Genomic DNA, 20009 nt, shown 5'->3' on the forward strand with positions numbered 1-20009 from the left:
AGCCAACGTATCCTTTATTGCTTTAATGTGTGGTACTGTCTACTGTAGAGATATGGTTACTTACAAAGTCAATGCCAAACATAGGCTACATGTACAGTACAACAACTAAGTATAAGTATTAAGTTTGTCAGAAACCGTCCTCTTGGTAATTGTTGCACAATGCTTACAAGCTTGGACAGAGGTTTGGACTTCAGTGCTTGGAAGGTTATGTGTGTGTGTGTGGGTGGATGGATGGGTGTGTGTGGAGACTTTGTGGATGTAATTCTGTTTGGAGAAGTGTGTGTGTGGAGACACCTGATAGGCTGTTTGTGAGTGTGAAATTGTGCGTGTAATGGGCTAATGCCTAAGGTGTGTTTTAGGTTTGAGGGTATAGTCTGTCAAGTAAGAATAATTATCACCTACCTACGAACACACACACACGCACAAACACACACCCCACTACAACAAACACCTCCTTTGCAAAAAGCAAATGAACGAGGTCAACAACAAAGGGGAAAAGGAAGATGAAAAACTGTAATCAGTTTTTTTTTACTTCGCACCAAGTGTATGCTGTCAAATTCTATCCATTTACCACAATCACTGCTTTGCTATCATCTTATGTCCCTGTTTAATCTTTGTGCCCGCTGACCATACTGCATTCAGAATTTGGCAGGGAGAAAGGTATTTGTTCAATCTGCTGTCTCTTCCTAAAGCACAGCCAAGTAATTTGCCAACACTGGCATTTCATTCAGCTCTACTTTCCTCTCAGCTTCTGAAACGAGATGAAGCACACATTGCCAAACAGCAGTTTTAAAGCTGCTGGTTACATTATGGTTGAATTATAGGTACTTATTTGACTGGAAGAGACTCTGATTGAGTGTATCAGAAATCATGAGATGCAGAACACTGAGGCAATGCTTAACTCAGAGAAGAAGGATGTTGCTTATTTCTAACCCCTTTTTCTTGGTTCTTGTGTTTTCAGTTATGGTATCATTTTTTTTGTACTGTATCGTGTATTGAATAATTACTAGTTTGATTTTCACACCACTTTAACTTCTTGCACAACATGGTTGCCTCCTGATTGACTGATTTAAATGATATTAGTTGTTGCTTGGTGAACTTTTTTTTTGCTTTGAGAAAAAAATCCAAAAGTATAAATCCCAAGTGAAGTCACAAGTAATTGCTAGTAATATCAAGTCACAAGTCTATCTTGATTTTGTAAAGATTTGTGATTTAAGTCTGACTTAAGTTCGAGTCATGTGACCGACTCACAAAATGTCTCGGCAAAGGTCAGGTAAACCTTGTGCTAATGGTTAGCTCATGAGCTGCCAGTGGAAATTGTGTAGAAAAAGAGTGACATAGAAACTATGAAGAGTTTGAAGACATGGCAGGTTGCATTCTGGGTAGGTTTGTTGGGTTTTCCCACAGTGTTGCAGATAAGTCCTTACTCTCTGTTTATAGTCATTCAACAGCTGTGTCTCAAGATCCGATTACAGTTTAGTGATCATGTCAATTACAGGGTGCCCTGAGGAATGTCTTTATAGTTTCCTGTTAGCTGATGATTTCTGGATTCCTAAAGCTCGGAAACATTGTAATTATTTACTTCTGTTGTTAATACTTTTCTCCAACTCCTGTGTCGTTTACTATGTGAGGAACTTGAGTGAATGTCACCAAGACTGAAAGCCCTCTTGCTTGTTCGCTGGCAGCCACTTAAATTAAAGTTTGCAACCTCTTTAAGAGTCACTAAGTGATTATTTTAGACCCAAATAGTTATCATGCTTTTTATCTTTAAATAATGGGTATAAATGAATGAGTACAGAAGGTAAAATTTTTCATTCTCATGAGCAGTAAGCAATTGTATCCCTGCAATAGGGACTCATTACTTTAATTTTAGGAATCTTGAGTCAAAGGCTGGTTACCAAACTTAAATACTGTTATAACAGACTGAATTGCTTGATATACTAACAAGTATTGTAAAATGCATTGGTATTCAGTACCACATTTTGATACCTAAAGAGTAAAGCTCATCAATGCCAAAGATCCAATAAGCATGCAGCATGCTTGTGCAAAGAAATAATAATGCACACGCATTAATAATGGTGATTGACATGTCAGAGAGCCATGCTGGGATAGTCATTGTCTCTATAATGTGTAGTGTTATTTTCTTTTACATAAAAGTACAAAAAATTGGTCTCAAAACAAAACAAACAATCATTCAGAAACCAGGATTGAAGTCAAGACATCCTCTACTTGATCCTAAAGCCATTTAGGATGTAGCATAATTTACCTCCTCTCAACAGTTTACTTTTAAGTTGAGAGCAGGCCAAACACCAGGGAATTTTTTGCTTACTTTACTTGAATTGAATAGCCGTTAGCAGTATTGGATTCCCTTAATCATCTTGGAAGAGACAATTACAAATCGATGAGTACTAGTTGGATCAGAGTGTCTCCTAAGGCCCATTTATCTATGTGATCACATGGGGCTAGTGCAGGGTCTAGAGTGGGTTTAAGGTATTAAATAAAAATTTGTTTGTTGGAAGTTTTACAAAGCAAATATTCATGACAGCAAGAAGTACTACCCCACAAATCACTCCTCCAATTTGGTCCTGATGGTGATAGATGAACTGCAGAGCAAAGCTTCTACATCCCACCTCTACGGCTTACTATTCATTCATCCATTTTACACTGCTTTACCATCTCTCGGTATTGGGCCCTCTATTTCTTGTGCACCCAAACATGATCACCTGCTTTGAGGCCTCTGACAGTGAGACCATATCAGCCCACAGTGATGTCAGGGAACTTGGAGTACCTACTCGGTCCACATGTAGCTGTCCTTTTTATTAGAGCAGGCCTGTTGAAATTGACTTGACTACAGAAAAATACAACCATATAACTTATGAATTCAAGTTTACTGAATTAGATTAATTGCCATGTTAACTCATCCTCAATCCTTACTATTAACTTTTTAGGTGGCTAAAATATTTTTTGCTGCTCCTGTCAATCAAAATGGGACCTGCTGCACCACCACAGTCCTGAGGAATGGTCTGAACAGCAAAATGAGTTTTGAACTAGGTTTTCTAACAGTTATAAAAAAAATGTTTCACTCAGGTTTTGTGGAAATGTTCAAACTTTGATATGCATTTTAACTTTACATCTAAGGTTTAGAAAACATTTTCCAGTTGCATTGTGAAACATTTGTTTCCAAAGATAACATTTTGGTGGGAGGCTACAAATGTCATGATATGGTCCACATCTCTCTCTCTCTCTCTCTCTCTCTCTCTCTCTCTCTCTCTCTCTGGCATGACTTCAAAGTCAGGTATGACTAAAAATGGAGGGGAACTGGTCAATAAAAGTCTAAAGATGCATTGAACTACTTTTTAGCAATGTGACATGAATTATGTCTGAGCAGCGTCTAAAAATTAAATATCGGATTTCTAATTTTTCCTGCTCACTCTTCTGTTTGTTATACAGAAAATTGGATTTGAAATGCTTGTCTCAGCATAGAGTTACATTATACATCAGCTATTGTCTGACTCAGTGCCAGTTATCTCGTTTCCTTTCACTCTGAGCTTCCTAAATTAGGCTCAGCGCAGTGAGCTGAGGATCAATGCGATAAATGACGTGTCATTAAAGCTCTATTCACGGTAATATGTAAAGCAGTTGTTCCACTCTGCCTCTAACAAAGGTTTCCCTCGGTGAAGTGTCAGTGGATTCAGGTGTACGACTGGCAACAATGGAGGCTATTGTACAAATGTGTTTTTCTGTGAGTATGTGAGTGTGTTGCTTTGACAGATAATCAGACCTCCTCAGCAGCTACTGTCCTTAAACGGAGGAGGACAGCATATAAACATGAAGATGAAGCTCCCAGACTCACACACACACAGTCATGTACGCATTGAGTGGGTCTGAGCTGACGAGCTATCGGATGACTGAAAGCAAATTCCAGGCTGTAAATCCCTCTTCTTTCCAATCAGCACTCCTCCTGTGCAGACAGAGATAGTTGGTGTGTAGGAGGTTTAATGCCGCCAGATAGACGGGTCGAGCTGCAGCACGCTGTTACATACGGGAAGGGTTAACACACACCTGAATTATGTTGGATTACTTTTCATAATATAACTGCAAGTTATACATTAATATTGAGAATGCAAATCATGGAGGTGACCAAATGTTGTGGCACATGGTGATATACCATGCAGTTGTTTTACACTTGCACTGTGTTATAGGATTGGACTGAAGTTATGAGATATGTTTAGTGAGAAATGTGGGCCAAGAGTCTGAGTGTGTTTTGAAATTGAATGAGCTGAAATCTGTAGAAAGTTAGAGTAGTCATGAAGTTATTAAATCCACTGTCCAACTCATTTGTGGGGCCTATTTTCAGAATTCAGCTTTTTTTTAAAAATGTTTTATTGAGGCCTCATACTGTACGTGTAGCTCTTGCTCCATTACAACAGATTCTGATAAAAATGTCCTCACTTGTTTTATTGTATCATGCTGGACACAGCATCACAGTGTTGAAAATGAACATGGAGTACAATCCCTAAATCTGCTCTGAACTCGAGCTCCTGTGTTGCCTGGCTTTTTAGGTGTGAAGTCCTCCCCAACCCTTCTGAATCTGAATCATATTTGGCCTCTGTGAATATCAGTTTTCTGGCCCCTGATCCTGAGACCAGTTTGGTTTGATGACCCAACTACAGGCCTTAAAAGCCAATTATAATATCGTGGTTCCCCTCTAAGGAGAACACTGTACCTAACTGCCATCTCCTTTTGACGGATTTCCTAGCACAGGTATTGGGGATGGGTACCCCAGGGCTTGAGACAGCTTCTTTGGTACAGCATAGAGCAGAGCAGTTCTTGAAATGCCATTTACTCAAAATTATCTCTATAGATGTCAAACTTCTAGTGTACCATAACACTGCAGAATCAATGTGAATGATATGTTAGGCACTTCAGAAGAATGAGATATAACCCTCCACTTGTGTTTCTGCTGGGTAGCAGGCAGAACTCTCTGCTGCACTAATGTAATGATCAGCCTTGCACTGTACCAGGAGGATCATTTGTGGAAGGCATCAAGGAGCACTCACACCCCCAAACTAAATCACAACCTCATCGACTGCATCCACCTGAAATTATGATCCTATCAGCACAAAACAAAGTAATGAATCAGATTCTCTGAGCATGTGCATCAGATAATGTGTGATGAGAATGCCTGCACACGTGAATTTGGCTATTACCAGAATCAATATGCGCTTTCCATCTCGCAACAAATGAGATATCCAAGCAGCAATAAAAAAGGAGAGGCCGCCTATCGTTCTTATTCTCTCCTCTCATTAATGAAATAAGTGTGACACAAAAACCTATTCAATATGCTTCTGGGTCTGTGTTTGTTTTGTGACTGTTGACATGAAGGTTTGTTTGGACTGATTGTGTGTTCATGTCACACCGATGTGACCAAGATGAGTCTTTGCTGGTGATGTGTTCGAGGATCAACAGACATGTCAGTGGGTGGTAAACTCAATTACAGAAACATAGTTTTAGCATTTAACACATAGTTATAGCATTTTCTTATCTCACCTAACCAATTATGTTGCATATTTGACAGAGAAGCAGGGGATTATGAATAGACTACAGAGAGAAGGTGGGCGATGATGGGGCATCAGACTGACACTGCTGTGACTTTTAAAGGTCCTCGTTCTGACACTGAGGGTAAATGTTTTTGTAGGGTGAGACACACACACACACACACACACACGCACACGCTGCAATGTTGGCTCAGGTAGAGCAGCCGTCTGCTCCTGCCAGTGGCTGTCATGCAAAGTGTACACAAGACCTGGATTCAGCTGACAGGCCTCTAAAAGAATCCAGAGAGGAGTAATTATAAAGACACACATACTTCAGTGCATGTAGTATATACTAAAAAAGCCAGACAATGCACACATACACGCACACACACACACTTAATGCTTCTGGCCAGTTGGTGACAGGCCTTTTGTCTTTCCCACCACCATCAGCAGCAGCCGGTCGGTTCATGGCTTGGCTCAGCTGCCAGAGTTGATAGCGCTGCTCAGCTATTTGTCTTCACGCTGCCAAAGCAGACATCAAAGACTGCACAAAAGACCTGTTTGAGGGCAACAGTGGTGTGGAGTGAAGGGTGTGGGGGCATGTAGGAGAAGGGTAAATAACCCAGAAAAAAAAAAAAAGAACAAGCAAGCACGCCAGAACAAGCAGGAAGGTTTCGCCAGTGGCGCCTCACACATAAAGATAAATCTAATACCGGTTACATATAACGCAGCTGATAGTTTAAAATTGAATACTTTACTGAAAACTTTATCTTTAGTCCTAATATATTTTTTTTGTACAATGTAAGAACACTCCAAAAAAATCCAAAACCAAAAACAGCGAAATAATAACTCTTATGAATCATGGAGCTAGCTCTCCTTCAACCTCCATCCACATTTATTTTAGATTGTTTTCTTTTTCTGTAGAAGAAAAATACTACATCATAACTGTGCTCAAACTGTCCTTGTCCCTTTTCTAATACTTTTCAATATAATTTGGATTCTATTATTAAATCAATTCATTCATGCAATTTTGCATTTCTGTACCTTATGTACAGCCCCTTGAATTATGGTTCACAGATGCATTTTTTTTCTTGCTTTAATGCATCATAGACTTACTGAGTTGCTAAACAGGAGTGTGATCTATTTACTTTCCTGATGACACATTACACAATTTCTGAGTTGTAAAGTTTCAAGCAGTTAATCCTTGCTGCCACTTGGAGCCAAGTTACCAGCTCTAGCTTTAACCCTCCACCTCCAACTTCTAAATCTATAACTTAAATACCCTATCTGTCCTAAAATGTCCTTTTTTAAACCAAACAACCAAAACTGAGCAGTAGAGCATATTTCAGTAGTCTTTTCTGGCTTTTGGCCCTTTTGGATCAGGCTCTTCGAGCTGGCACTGACTCAGGTGTTAATGCGTAACTTCTGATTGGTGAAGCTGGCTGCTGGCCTCATCCGAGTGTTACATTACTTCTAACTGGCAGAGCTGACTAAAACCTTGTGGGACTCAGATTCCAAAAATGCCAATAGAGAAGGAACAAGATACACAAAAATAGTGGCAAAAATTGGCAGCAATTCATAGCAGCTATTTATAGGTGTATAATAAGAGCAGTCATCCTTCATTCAGTTTTGATGCATTAATGCTGCATTGCTGCTACAGTAGGGCCAAATTAGTAATAAATAAAACTGCACAGATGCAGCTAAATTTGAGTAAGAAAGGATTAGTTCACTCATATTTTTTGTATTTTTATTGTGGCAGCAGGAAAGCAGCGAACGGGGACAGCTAAGGAACATCCTCTGTTTTGGGCCAAAGCTTTGTATGTTTTTCTGTGGTGAAAATGAAAACTGTTCTTTGGGTCCTTTTAGAGTGTCATCAGTCCTGCTGGCTCTGTACTGGACCATCTGCAGACAACTGTACATCCTGTCCCTCCCCATCCAGCCTGCATGAGGGCCACTGCACCCCCAGCTGCCTGCAAGTTTTCTTCAACCAGGACAGCCATTGTCAAGGTGAGAGCACACACACACACACACACACACACACACACACACACACACATTTATAATATGCATTCCCTTTTCCCCAACTAACAACCTTAACCCCAAAACCAAAACTGCCGTAAAGCTCTTTGAGGAAGTAAGGACTGGACCAAATGTCCTCACTTTTCAAAGATGTCCTCATTCTCAAGGTCAGAAGTTCGTCCCCACAAAGGTAGTACAGGAGCAGACACCCTTCCTCTCTTTTTAGCAAACCTTGTACCTGTAATAACCTGTTTTATAGTTTAGTTATGTAAGCAGTACTTTCTTTATTAAACGTTATATTAGGTACACAATCATCTTTGTCATTGTCTTTAGCAGTGCCTCTAAACCAATAAAACAATGAGCAGGACAATTTGCGCTGATGTCTCTTGAATTAAAACCACTGTTGTTGTGGACTTGTGTTGTTGTGCGCCTGTAGCTCGTGGCGACTTGTTCTGCCTTAATCAGAAATTAACAGCAGAGGTTGTAAAACACTGCAATTATTGGTTCACCTCACTTTAACCCACACCAACACTTGAGGTAAGAAAATACATCCAAAATGTTCTTCCCTCTCTCACAGATGCACATTTAGTTAAGACAATTTTCCTGGAAGCAGCACAGTTAAGAATTCGCTTGTGCATATTACTCAAAACATAACAAATCCCACATTTTCCTGTAATGTACATCACATTTAGAATTAGGGAGACTGTAAATGAGCCAAATTGCAATCAGAGGAGAGATATAAGCATTTTTTTTTTTAGAAACTGTTTGAGAATTAAGAAAGTTCTTTCAGTTTAGTCAGTGCAATGAAAAGCATCGCTGTTACACATTTATTTGGCCAGTCACAGAGGCAGGTTTTCTTCACTATGTTATATGATGTATTTTCAGGTTTCAGGTTATACCAATTTTATTACTTCAAGATCAGATTGGCACCAAAGTGTAAACTTGTGGTACATGTACTACGGCATGTTAACCACTGAAAAGAGCTTAGCAGTGCTGTTGGGCCTGTCTACCCACCCCCACCCCCTTTCTATTACCCCCCTCTTAAATGAAAATCCATTTGCTCTACATCGACTCTGTTTACCATGTCTTTCCTCATTTAAAGCATGGCGACTCCGTCTATTTACCAGCATTGTCTTCAGGTCTTTTTAAGCATACCAAATTTTATTGTTCATCCTGAGAAAAAACAAAAACCTGTGGTAAACATCACTGAATCTGATAATTCCTCCAAACTTTAGCTGACTAATTGAAATGACAAGACGTAGAAGGTACATAGACGTTTTGGGAAGAATGATGGGCTCAGCTTACACTTCCCCCTGGGATACCAAAATAAATGGAGTCTGTTTGCTTACTTGGCCTTGTGTTGATTGGCTCATTAGAAGCTACCCGTATACCCCAAAGAAGTATTGTATTTCTGTCTTAAAGAGGGTAAACTTTCACTGCAAAGTTTTGGTGCTGGTGACTTTTTATGCTTGGCAATAACACACAGCATGTAGTTAAATCTCCATTAATCAATATTCTTTTATAATGGCAATGAATCAAATGAGTGAATAATGTGAAAGGGATAGCTTGTCGTGCCAAAGCTGCAAAGAATTATAACCAACTCTGCAGCTCTACAGAACTTTTTTGCCTTTTTATATCATACATTCTTTCATAGTTTAATAGTTTGTTTTTATAGCACACTTTGTCATCAAAATCTGTATATAATGTGTTGTTCATGTCTGTCCTGGAAGAGGGATGCGTCCTATGTGGCTGAGGCGAACTGTGATTTTGGACTTTTAACTCGACTTAACATTTACTGTATGGTTCCTCAAGCCTTTTTTTCAACAGCAATAGGCAACCCGCTGTACGCTACCTTAAAGTTACCATAAAGAGGAAAATCTAGCAGCTAAAGATCAAGATATTTTTTAGGAATTGGTGAAGACCAGACCAAAGCAAAGTGAGAGACAATATTGGATTTGCATTTATCAAGTGGCCAGAAACACAACTCTAAATGACTCATGATGTTGTTCACTAACATATCCATAATAACTTCATAAGATCATAAAATATGTGTTTTGTGGGTTCACATGGGTTTATTCTACTCTAATAACCTGTATTTGATAAAGTGAAAAAATGCTTACTTTCCATACAGCTGTGTCATCAGTTATGACACAGCTGCATGGAATTCAGATTTTGATTTACTACAGGAGAGTTTTACTTGGTGAAGAATCACAACTGTTTATGGTGACAGAAACTGCATTATTAAAAATCAAGTCCAAGTGGTTGTATAACGCTTCTCAATCTGAAAAATGATCTGTTAACATTGTACCTGCTTTCTCTCTTGACTCTCTTGGTGGTTGTATAGTCATTAGTTAGCGCATTGGAGTATTGCCATGTACACTCTCCCTTAAAACCCATATTCTTTACTCTCAATTGTACCTCCTTCACTCTCTCTGTCTCCCACTCCTCTTCTATCCATCCTATTTTCTTGATGCTGTTATGTCTCCTCGCTTCTTCTTTCTTTCTTTATTATCTCTGTCTTGTCTTGTCTCTTGTAGTAAATTTGTTATTTTTGATAATGGGCTGTATAAATAAAACTGACGACTTCTCCTCCTTGCCTCCTCCCCTCTCATCTCCTCTACTCTACATCCTTTTTACCCCCTTGCTCCCTTCTTGTTTGTCCTTCTCACTTAACTTTCTTCACCACTTTAACTTTATTTCCCCCTACCTAAAACCCCTTTTATCCTATGTTTTTTCATTGCCCCTTACTGTACCTCCCTTTCTCCTCCATCCCCCAGCATGCCACCCATCCTGCCAGACTTGCACCGGTCCCTCCCAGGCTGACTGCACCTCCTGCCCCCCGCTGGCTTCTCTACAGAGCGGCTACTGCAGGACGAGCTGCCAAGACGGGCATTTCCTCAATGTTGCAACTGGAGAGTGCCTCGGTAAGTCCAGTGTGTGTATAAATGTATGTTGCTGTATTTGGATGTGGGGTAGTGTCAAGCTTTCATCAAACACACTGCTATGAGTGCTTGTATTTTTAGTCCGAGTTCCCGCAGTGGGATATGAACCACCAACTCCAGCAGAGTTAGTGCCTTGCTCTTCCCGCTGACATAACAGGACATAACAAGTCTTGCGTGTGTCTGAAGCTTCAGCGAACTTGCATTATTCATGAGAGATGCCAACCATCTTTGGTTTCAGAGTTAAGTTTGGATAAATTCAGCGACGATATTTTGCAGCTGGTTTATTCACAATTTGCAACAACATTCTTTCAAGCCACACTAAACTGACATGAACTTAAGGAAATGTTAATTTTATGTTTCTATGTTGAGGAACTTTTTTTTTTTTTAAATTGCAGGGTAAAAATAAATAAATAAATCTGGAACTATGGCTCCTCTCTCACCAACAACATGGAGAAAAGAAGCACACATTAAATGCTATTTGTCTTTAGCAGGCAGAATATGACAAACTACCAGACAGAAGATGAAGAGAAGATGAGTTTTTACCTATCTGGATCACTGGCTATAGATTAAAAACAGACATGTTTACATGGTGGGAAGGCAGCATGGAAGAGATAGCAGGGGGTAAACAGAATCTGAAGAAAAAAAAACAGATGCATTGACTTTTAAATCCACTTTTTGATGACACACACTGTTTGGAGATGTGAAACTCGACCAGATTTAGTTCACAGACACACACACACATATGTAAATATGTATGGAGACACACACTGCTGGCTCCTGCATGCACATGCAGATAATGGTTAACACACATTTGTTTGCAAACACACACAACCTAATCTCAAATGGGTTAAGCTCAGCCTGAACTCTAGTTAATAAAAGATGCCTTGTGGCACTTCTGGGTCGCGGAAATACTGGGGTCAGCATTTCTGCCTGGCCTGGACACACACACACACACACACACACACACACACACACACACACACACACACACACACATATATACATAGTATATATACACAGTATATATATGTACAAGGTTCCTTCTTGAACTCCAATTCTCTTACTTTCAGATTGACACATATATTTTATTCCTCTATTTTTTAAATCTTGCTTAATTGTTCCTTTTTTTCTGACACACACTTCATCTCTCATGAACACACACTTTAACTCACACACACAAACACACACAGATTACCTCTGGCCACCCAGTGGTATCGTCACTGTAACGTAATCTCTTAAGGCGATGAGGCATTCGCTTTCAATCACAGAGCAACCATCAGAGGCAGATGTCTCACTATTGGCTGTCTCCTCCTATTCTCCCCCTGGCCTGTCTTTCTCTCCACTCTCTCTGTCTCTGTGTCTTCACAGGATCTCCCATCTGATTGCTATTTGACAGCAGCAGTGTTCTTGTCACATACTTATTACCACCAGACAAGTGATTAGCCAAATTCCACAAGCGCTGGTCCTTAAAATGCTCTCGTCTGAGACTGTGGTTCAGGGCCATCATGTTTCTCCTGAATTGCTGCTTATTTGTCATTGATGTTTTTGCAGAAACACACATATATTTTAGAATGAAACCTATATTTCCTGTCCATAAAAAGTGTATGTGATGGTGAAAAGAGGTAAAAGATGCCACATTTTAGGAGAAACTTCTTGTGTGAAACCTTTTAATTTCGGCTGGAATGCTTCCTTCCATAAATACCAGTTGTCTGCCTCTGCTAGTTTTCTTTCCATTTTCATGTGTCATTATCCTCACTGTTAACTGAGCAAATACTGACTCAGCCAGGCTGTGAAAATTATAAGAGCAGTCCCAGGTGAATGATGAGAACTAGTGAATTGGCAGAGATGAAAAGATCACATGTGGTGAGATGAGAACAGCCTATGGAAAATGTAGGTGGATGTATGATTCTGTAGAGGTGCACTTAAATGCTGTTGTAAACAACAGAGAAAGCTGTTATGGTTAACCCTAAATCTTACTGTGCACACCTTCAACATTTAAACAATATGTCGTATAGACACAAATTTTGGACTTACATTTTAGCATAATACTGCCAGAACAGATCTTCTCACAGTGTATAGGAATAAAAAAATAGTCAATTTCAATTATGTTTTTCTGATTTCTCCTCTACATTATTACAAACTTTCTGTGGATATGGATGATCATCTGAGGACGAAGCTTAGTTCTGACCCTTGGTCTTTAATAGTTTTAAGACTTTTTAATCCTTCATTGCTCCCACAGACTGACCATCCCTCCAGGTTGAATGTCCCCAGCTGTCCTCAGAAGTTAGGCTCATGTCTGAAATTTATTAACCTACGTGTGCAGGTTGTTTTGACTGCAAACACATAATTGTGTGTGTAAAGTAGACATAAACAGACAATCAATTCATAACCTTGAATCAAGGTCTGTAGTCAAAATTAAAATGCAAAAGGCTGCACTACTTTCATTTCACACTGCAAACATTAGAGTTTAATGTCTTGCCAACTTGCTGCACTCTCCTCTCACCTTTCCTCTCTTGGTTCTGTTTTTATATTTGTTTTTATATGTATATGGGCTCTGAAAGTACAAATACAGCTCAAAGCTTACATCTACAAGGATTTATTTTGCGTCATAATTGTGTTGAAGCCATTATTTAGCATATGAAACTCAAAATAGACTGTACTCTGAATAACACAAATGCATCACCATAGAAACAAGGCATACCAAAATTGGAATAAAAGACACAAGGATCATGTTTTTTTCATATTTCTTTCTGGTCAAAAGAGAATAAAAAACCTCCATGGAAACACATTCAAGACACATCACACAGCCACTGTTGATAGTGTTTCAATGCCGACAAGACCAACAAAAATTTGAATGGAGAAAAATATGTTTCTCTACTTCTACTGATTATTTTAACCCCCATTAGATAAATAAGTCTGGACCTTTTCCAGTTTTTATGGAGATCTTTTGGTTTCTTCAAATAATGACAAAATTAGGCAGAATACTGAAGTCTTAGACATTTCAGTGTGACCCTGAGCCAGGCGTAATAACAGAAAACAGCATTTCATCTTACAGAGGCCTTTTACAATTTAAAATGAGAAATGATTGCATCATAAAAAAATGGATGTAGAAGATCTACGTGGAAGATAAATAGTTATTTTACTGTTGAAGGAAAAACACTGGCTAGGAGTTAACTGACCAAATGGCAAACACAGGAGCACAGAATACTTTTGTATGGAAAGATATTTGTCCCTGCATCTTTGAAAGAGTTAAATCTTTTATTACCCCCTTTTCTTTCCAGGGGACAAACCAGGCACAGAGCTAATAACAGCTCAAAAGAATATGACGCACTGCTCTTCATGCCTCGACATTATAACTATTGTGAACTTCATTACTTAAGCTGTGTTTTTGATGTTCCACATGTGATGACCAGCTTTTTTAAAAACCACAGCTACTCATAAATACAGCATGTCCACACAGATCAAGTTATTGTGTGCTCTTATCTCTTGTTCAGTACTTAAGACATGTTTTCGCATGTATTTGGTCTGCATCTATTCTGCATCAGATAGAATAATGTACAACAAAATAAAGTGTCTCTCAACCATTTTAATTATTCTCCTAATAGCCATCTAGAACAAGAGCAGAACCTTTTTTGTTTTGGGTGTCCAAGCCAACAGTGATTCAGAACTGAGCATTAAGAGAAAAGTAGGATTTTTTTTTTTAATAGCTGCATCTGTAAATCCATTCTTTGGTTCTTTGTTGGGGCGACATGTCTAGACAGGGTGAAGTCAGCGTCAGAGGACCACACAGCTCTTCTCTCTGCAGTGCTTTTTTTACCCCTGTAACTTTAGATAAAGATGATGTCCCACTTTTGTTCCTCTCATTTTCTTAGCTCTTGCTGCACTCTCAGACTTTGTCCCTGCTGAGGGCTACAAGTTTTATGTTCTTTTCATTTGCACAAAGTCACAAGAAGGCATCTAATTGTGAGACATTAGAGCCTTGATTTTCCTCTATGATTCTCGTTAAAGAAATTTCTGCTCTATATATTTCAAGAGATGAAAAAACATGATATAGGATAATGTCTGATATAAATCTGGCCCACAGGAGAATATGATCATCCAGAATGCGTGCCACGCATTTATAACTCCAGCATACCTTTTTATGTGCTACAAAAATGGTAACTACGCCATAAAGGGGGGATCTTGAGGACTCAAATCAATACCATTTTAGTTTTATATTCAGTTTTAGTCTGCACAGTCAATAATCCCTGACGCCTGAGTTATCTTATCTCCGCTGTGGAGCCATTTGTTTAGCGCCTGGAGCCGGATTGCCTGCAGAAGTTTGGCAGGAGGAATGCTGATACGTGTTTTGTTGTAAAGTGATGTGATATGAAAGGTGAGGATGACACATGACAAAGAGGAAGCTCTTTTTTTTCTTCTTCTTCTTTTGCTCTGTTGATATTGGACCTGCTTCAGAAGGAGAGCGTGACTCACCTGAGCAGACGCCATGTTCAAGAGATTTGTAAGTTTGAGTTCCATAAATGTTGTCAGTGTCAGAGAGAAAGCTGCTCTTGAGACAGAAATAGTCCTACTGAGTTAAATGTCAGCTATTCAGAAATACATAAGCAAACTAAAATAGCTGTCTATATGGACTATATGAAGTTGTCTAAGTGTAAGAGAAAATATGACCAAATGCAATAAACAGAAATACTGTAACTAATCCGTTTTACCTAGCATCAACCCTAAAATCTAACCAAACAGGTCTCACAGCAGGTTTGTTGTAATTTGTTGAATTTACCACATAAATCTACCATAGATACACTATATATATGCCATGCTGCAGTACTATAATACAAAATAGAGGTAAAGTATATGAAAATATGTCGACTTATTCCTCCGATTGATGATGTACTGTAACAGCTAAACCAGTGAAGCTAGAAATCTTATTGACATAAACTTACATGAGGGAGCATTGTCAGATGTAGTTTATTTCCCACTTCATTGACTTTCTCTCCTTTCGAATCTAAACTTCCATCAGCTGGAGCCTTTTTTAGGTTTGTTTAGATTCCAACTGTGTCACATAGGCTGAGCTATGTGCAATGAAACCGCAAGAAATGTGTAAAGCTTAAAACTGAGGCCACAGGGCAGGATGTGGAGATAAGCAGGAGAAATGAAAATATCATGAATCATTAGTAATCAGCATTTTCCATCTCTCGGCTCAGCTCTGTTGATTAAACATTGGTTCCTTTTTTTTTTTTTTTTAGATTTGAGACTAAAGGTAAACAGGGTTTTGCCCTCAGGCTCAGGAGACTGCTGTTGTCAGCAGAGTCACTATCATCCTCTGAAACTTCTAAAGCTGCACATTTTTTATAGAAAATGGAAAAACTCTGAAAAAAGTGCAATGTATGAATAAGCATATTAAACCAAGCCATGGAAGTAGAGAGATAAATATAACAGTAGAGGTGTGTGTGTTTTGGTTTTTATTTTTCCCATGAACACTTGGTATAAGATCCAGACAGCTCCACATGCAGTTCTTGCATTACTTTAATTCACTTGTCTCTTATTCCATTATTTTTGTGTTCAGATATATTTTTTAAATCCTTCTCCTTTTTTTCTCATTTGTGTTAAAGTACTTCTACTTTTTCTTAGGGTTCCTCTAATTTCTAAAGGGTTAATGCACTTAAATAATAGTTTCGACTTGCATGCATCACCATTAGAATGCCATAAGAGTGTCCAGGTATCATCAACCTGCAGAAAGTCACATTTTCTGATTACATCCAGATCTTGTCACATGGTTTGATATTTGTCTGCATTCACCTTTTAATCCCTCCAAAGTTTTTTCATGTAAATGAATCCTTCACAGAGAAAGAACTGTTTTTATGGGCTTAACACTTGTTTTCTTTCAATACCTCCTTGTGATCCACCTCTTTATCTGTTCTCCTCACCTGGCCAACAGACAGCTCTTCACCTGCAGAGCCCTGTTGTTCTGCGTTTTAGTGTAGATAGTTATCTCTGCATGGGTGGATAACTTTAAGGTGCTCACCACTGCCAGCCGGCTCCAGATACCATCAGATGAAATGCTACAAGTTGTTCTCCATTGTTCTCCTAATCTTAGCTCCTTTTGGGCGACCCTGGAGTGCTAGGGATATATACTGGTCTGTGGGGAGGGATGGCGTGTGCAAGCATTTATCTAAAAAAAGGAGAGAGATCTCAGTTTGAGAGGTTTAATTGGTGCATTTTAACACCCACTTCTCTTATTTCTACATGGAACATCCTCATTAAAATCGTTTGTGAAACTATTTCTTTAGTAATTGTCTTCATTTGTTGCTTTTCTTTTCTGTCTTTTCTTTAAGTGGGCTCCCACAGGCTTTGAATTCCACTCAAAGGTTATTCAGATATTACCGCATGCAAGATTTAGATCTCCAGTCGTTTTCTTCAGTCATCTTCAGTTTAACAATCAGCATCCTATCAAAAAAATATGCAGACTTTCTGCTTAAGAAACAACAAGTACTGAGTTTAAAATCTTTTTTTTTTTTGTTAAAAAAAAATACAGATGCTTCTGTCTTCTTTCTGGAATTAGACTATTGTCTACTGACATAATTATTTTCCAAATCATGTCCTTGAATGTAATTGAACATTCCTTATTGATACTAAAAATGTGTTATGTGGTAATCCTGTCTCTATTTTATAAGCCAGAAAAATTAATCACTTCATCCGTGCTGTATAATAAAAATGAAAAGGAGAGTAAGTTGAGATTAAAAACAAAAAGCACTTCTCCAGAATTACAGCAGTAGTAACGTCGTGTGACTTTGACTGTTGCTTATTTACATTATGATAATGTAGTCCTGTCTCTGTGTGTGTCCTTCCTGCAGAGTGCACTTCAGATTGTCAGCGTTGTACAGCAGACCTCCAGACGGGCATCGGCAGTGTTTGTCTGTGGTGTAAAGTGCCGAGGACCTGGCTGCTGGGCGATCACTGTGTCTCCCACTGTCCCCAGGGCCACTATGGCTGGCATGGAGCCTGCATCAGTAAGGACTTTTACTCTCCTGCCTATATACGGTCACACAGTAGCTGTAGTCAATATAAAACCTGTAACCTCAAAGCTTTAATGTTTTATTCATCAGTCAAAGATCTTTAAATGGGTCATTTTCTGACCTCCGCTGACCCAACAAAAACAAACAGAAGAAATATTGAATTCAAAGCCAGTGTTTAAAAATTCATTTACTCTGTCAGAGAGATATTTTCAGGTTTATTCTCTTTACTTTGCAGTGGAATCAATCAGTGCATGTAGTCACAGGTTATAGAAGTACATAATAGTCCCAACTGTGCATCAAATCCCCAGATTTCCTCCCAGCTCACTGTCAATATTTTGAATCTCAGCAGTGAACTGTGTAGAGATTCAAATCAATGACGGGACGGATGTTTTTGGATTACTGTTGAAACAGTAAATGTTTAAACAGTTCCCTATTTACTATGCACTAGAAATGAAAGTACAAAAGGCTACAAGTGGGAGTACGATAATTGTGGTGTTTCAATTCATCAATAGTTAAGTATATGGCAAAAAAATCATCCCCATTAGGATCATTGTAGTCATGATTATTACTGTCATCATCGCCCTCTTCGTGGCTTCATCACCGCTTTCCGCATCATAATCCCCCTGACTGTCATCATCTTTATCCTCATCCTCTTTGACCCCATCATTGTCATTTTCACCATTATCCTCTTTCTTATCCTGCTCATCATCATCATTATTACTATCTCATTCCCCTCATCATCATCATTGTTCCCCCCGTCCTCCTCAGTCCCATCAGTATTATCATCATTATTTCACTCATGATCCTTGTCATCATCATTTTCATCTTTCCACCACCATCATCATTGTCATCATCATGCTCATTGTTTTCATCATCCTGTGGTTAAGCAGTAGCCTTTTGCCTGCCTCCACACTGAGCTGCTGCTGTGAATCTACATGCAGAATGCAGAGTTTAAACAGGAAGCTTTGGGCTGTAAGAGCAAAACCTCAGGAGGCTCATTTAGATGAGCCCTAGGCACACACACACACACACACACACATATATATATATATAGTAACAAAGTGAGAGATAGAAATACTTCAGTCGATACATAAACAAACAAATATGTATACACATACACACACACAGGATTGTGTGGGGCGTGTGGGGAGCAAAGTAATCTGAGAATGATTAGACCCTTGATAGTGTTTAGAGACTTATGAATATGTATTTTCATATTTTTTATTTTTGTTTCTATCAAGGACTTGATATTTGAGCAGCCTTTCAAATGTCACTATACCTACTACAGTGGTTTTCTAAGCAGTCAGTTTAAGTGTTGATATTTTTAGTTGCCTCTACATGAAACATGTTGATGCAACAAGTTTCATCTGGTAATGAATGTATGTATGCTAATGAAATGAAACATTGAATTTTTCTCTAGGATGCCATCCATCATGTGACGCCTGCACTGGGGCAGGGCCTCTCTCATGTACTTCCTGCCCGGCCAACAGCGTTCTGTTGCCCTCGGGTCTTTGTGCTCCCAAATGTCCCCTTGGTTACTATGACAACAGTCACAGGATCTGCCAAGGTAAGTACCATTGCTGCATTTCACCTGGAAGATAACATTTGACACTGTTTACATAGAACTGATTATTTTGACCCCCCTGTGTCCAACAAAGGCACAGTCAGCCAGGTTTTGTTGATGGCAGGTGGTATTACATTCTGTCGCTGATTATCTCTTCTCTGACCTTATATCTAACCTGACCTCCATGTCGACCTTTTTGTTTTCGGCAGCATGTGACAGCCAGTGCCTCACGTGCGACATGGCCGGGGTTTGTACGTCCTGCCGCGACCCATCCAAGGTCCTGCTGTTCGGAGAATGCCAATATGACAGCTGCGCCCATCAGTACTACCTCAACACCACAACCCGGGCCTGCAGAGGTACACTAGCATCACTATGACAACCCAACACACACTGCACTGGTACAGGGAGGGTGAGGGGAAACACTGGATTAATAATTAGGACATGTGGTGCACCCTTTATGATATTCATAAATTACTCTCCATCCATTTTGCATGTACTGTAGTGCGCTACATTGACTTTATGAGGTCCATTGATCATGTAATAAACTCTGGGACCAGATATGCAAATCCTAAACATTGTGTGTGCGTTTTAACTCAGTATTACATCTTCCAGTGTGCAGAGATGTTGATGAATGAGCCTCAAAGGGTCCTTGTCCAGACTGAATAATTTGTCCTTTTTTCATTCTGCTTGCAATAACTCTGCTAACATATTTAATTACCCACTAACCAGCCCAGACCACATCCTGTCAGACTGAATCTTACTCCATTTTATTGCCAGCTCAAGAATAAGATGTGTGGAAAATATGTTTTGCCACTACCCTCCTTTGTATTTATCTCAAAGAATAATGAATAGATAAGATTTATCTTCAGCCAAACTGTGCTGTCATCCTGTTTTAGTACAGATATTCACTTTAATTTACAGAAAGCCATTTCAT

General features: G+C 39.2%; 1 protein-coding gene across 1 annotated transcript in view; it reads left to right on the top strand.

Moving 5' to 3' along the window:
* The window catches only part of fras1 (Fraser extracellular matrix complex subunit 1), a 198245-nt gene that overhangs the window by 105119 nt on the left and 73117 nt on the right, over window positions 1-20009 (top strand). The window contains exons 18-22 of the mRNA XM_019272470.2: window positions 7404-7544; window positions 10334-10480; window positions 17350-17505; window positions 18932-19078; window positions 19285-19431. Of these exons, the coding sequence (XP_019128015.2) occupies window positions 7404-7544; window positions 10334-10480; window positions 17350-17505; window positions 18932-19078; window positions 19285-19431 (738 nt within the window). The remainder of the gene's footprint in view (window positions 1-7403; window positions 7545-10333; window positions 10481-17349; window positions 17506-18931; window positions 19079-19284; window positions 19432-20009) is intronic.

Source organism: Larimichthys crocea, chromosome III, assembly GCF_000972845.2.
Source record: "Larimichthys crocea isolate SSNF chromosome III, L_crocea_2.0, whole genome shotgun sequence".
Lineage (NCBI taxonomy): Eukaryota > Metazoa > Chordata > Actinopteri > Sciaenidae > Larimichthys > Larimichthys crocea.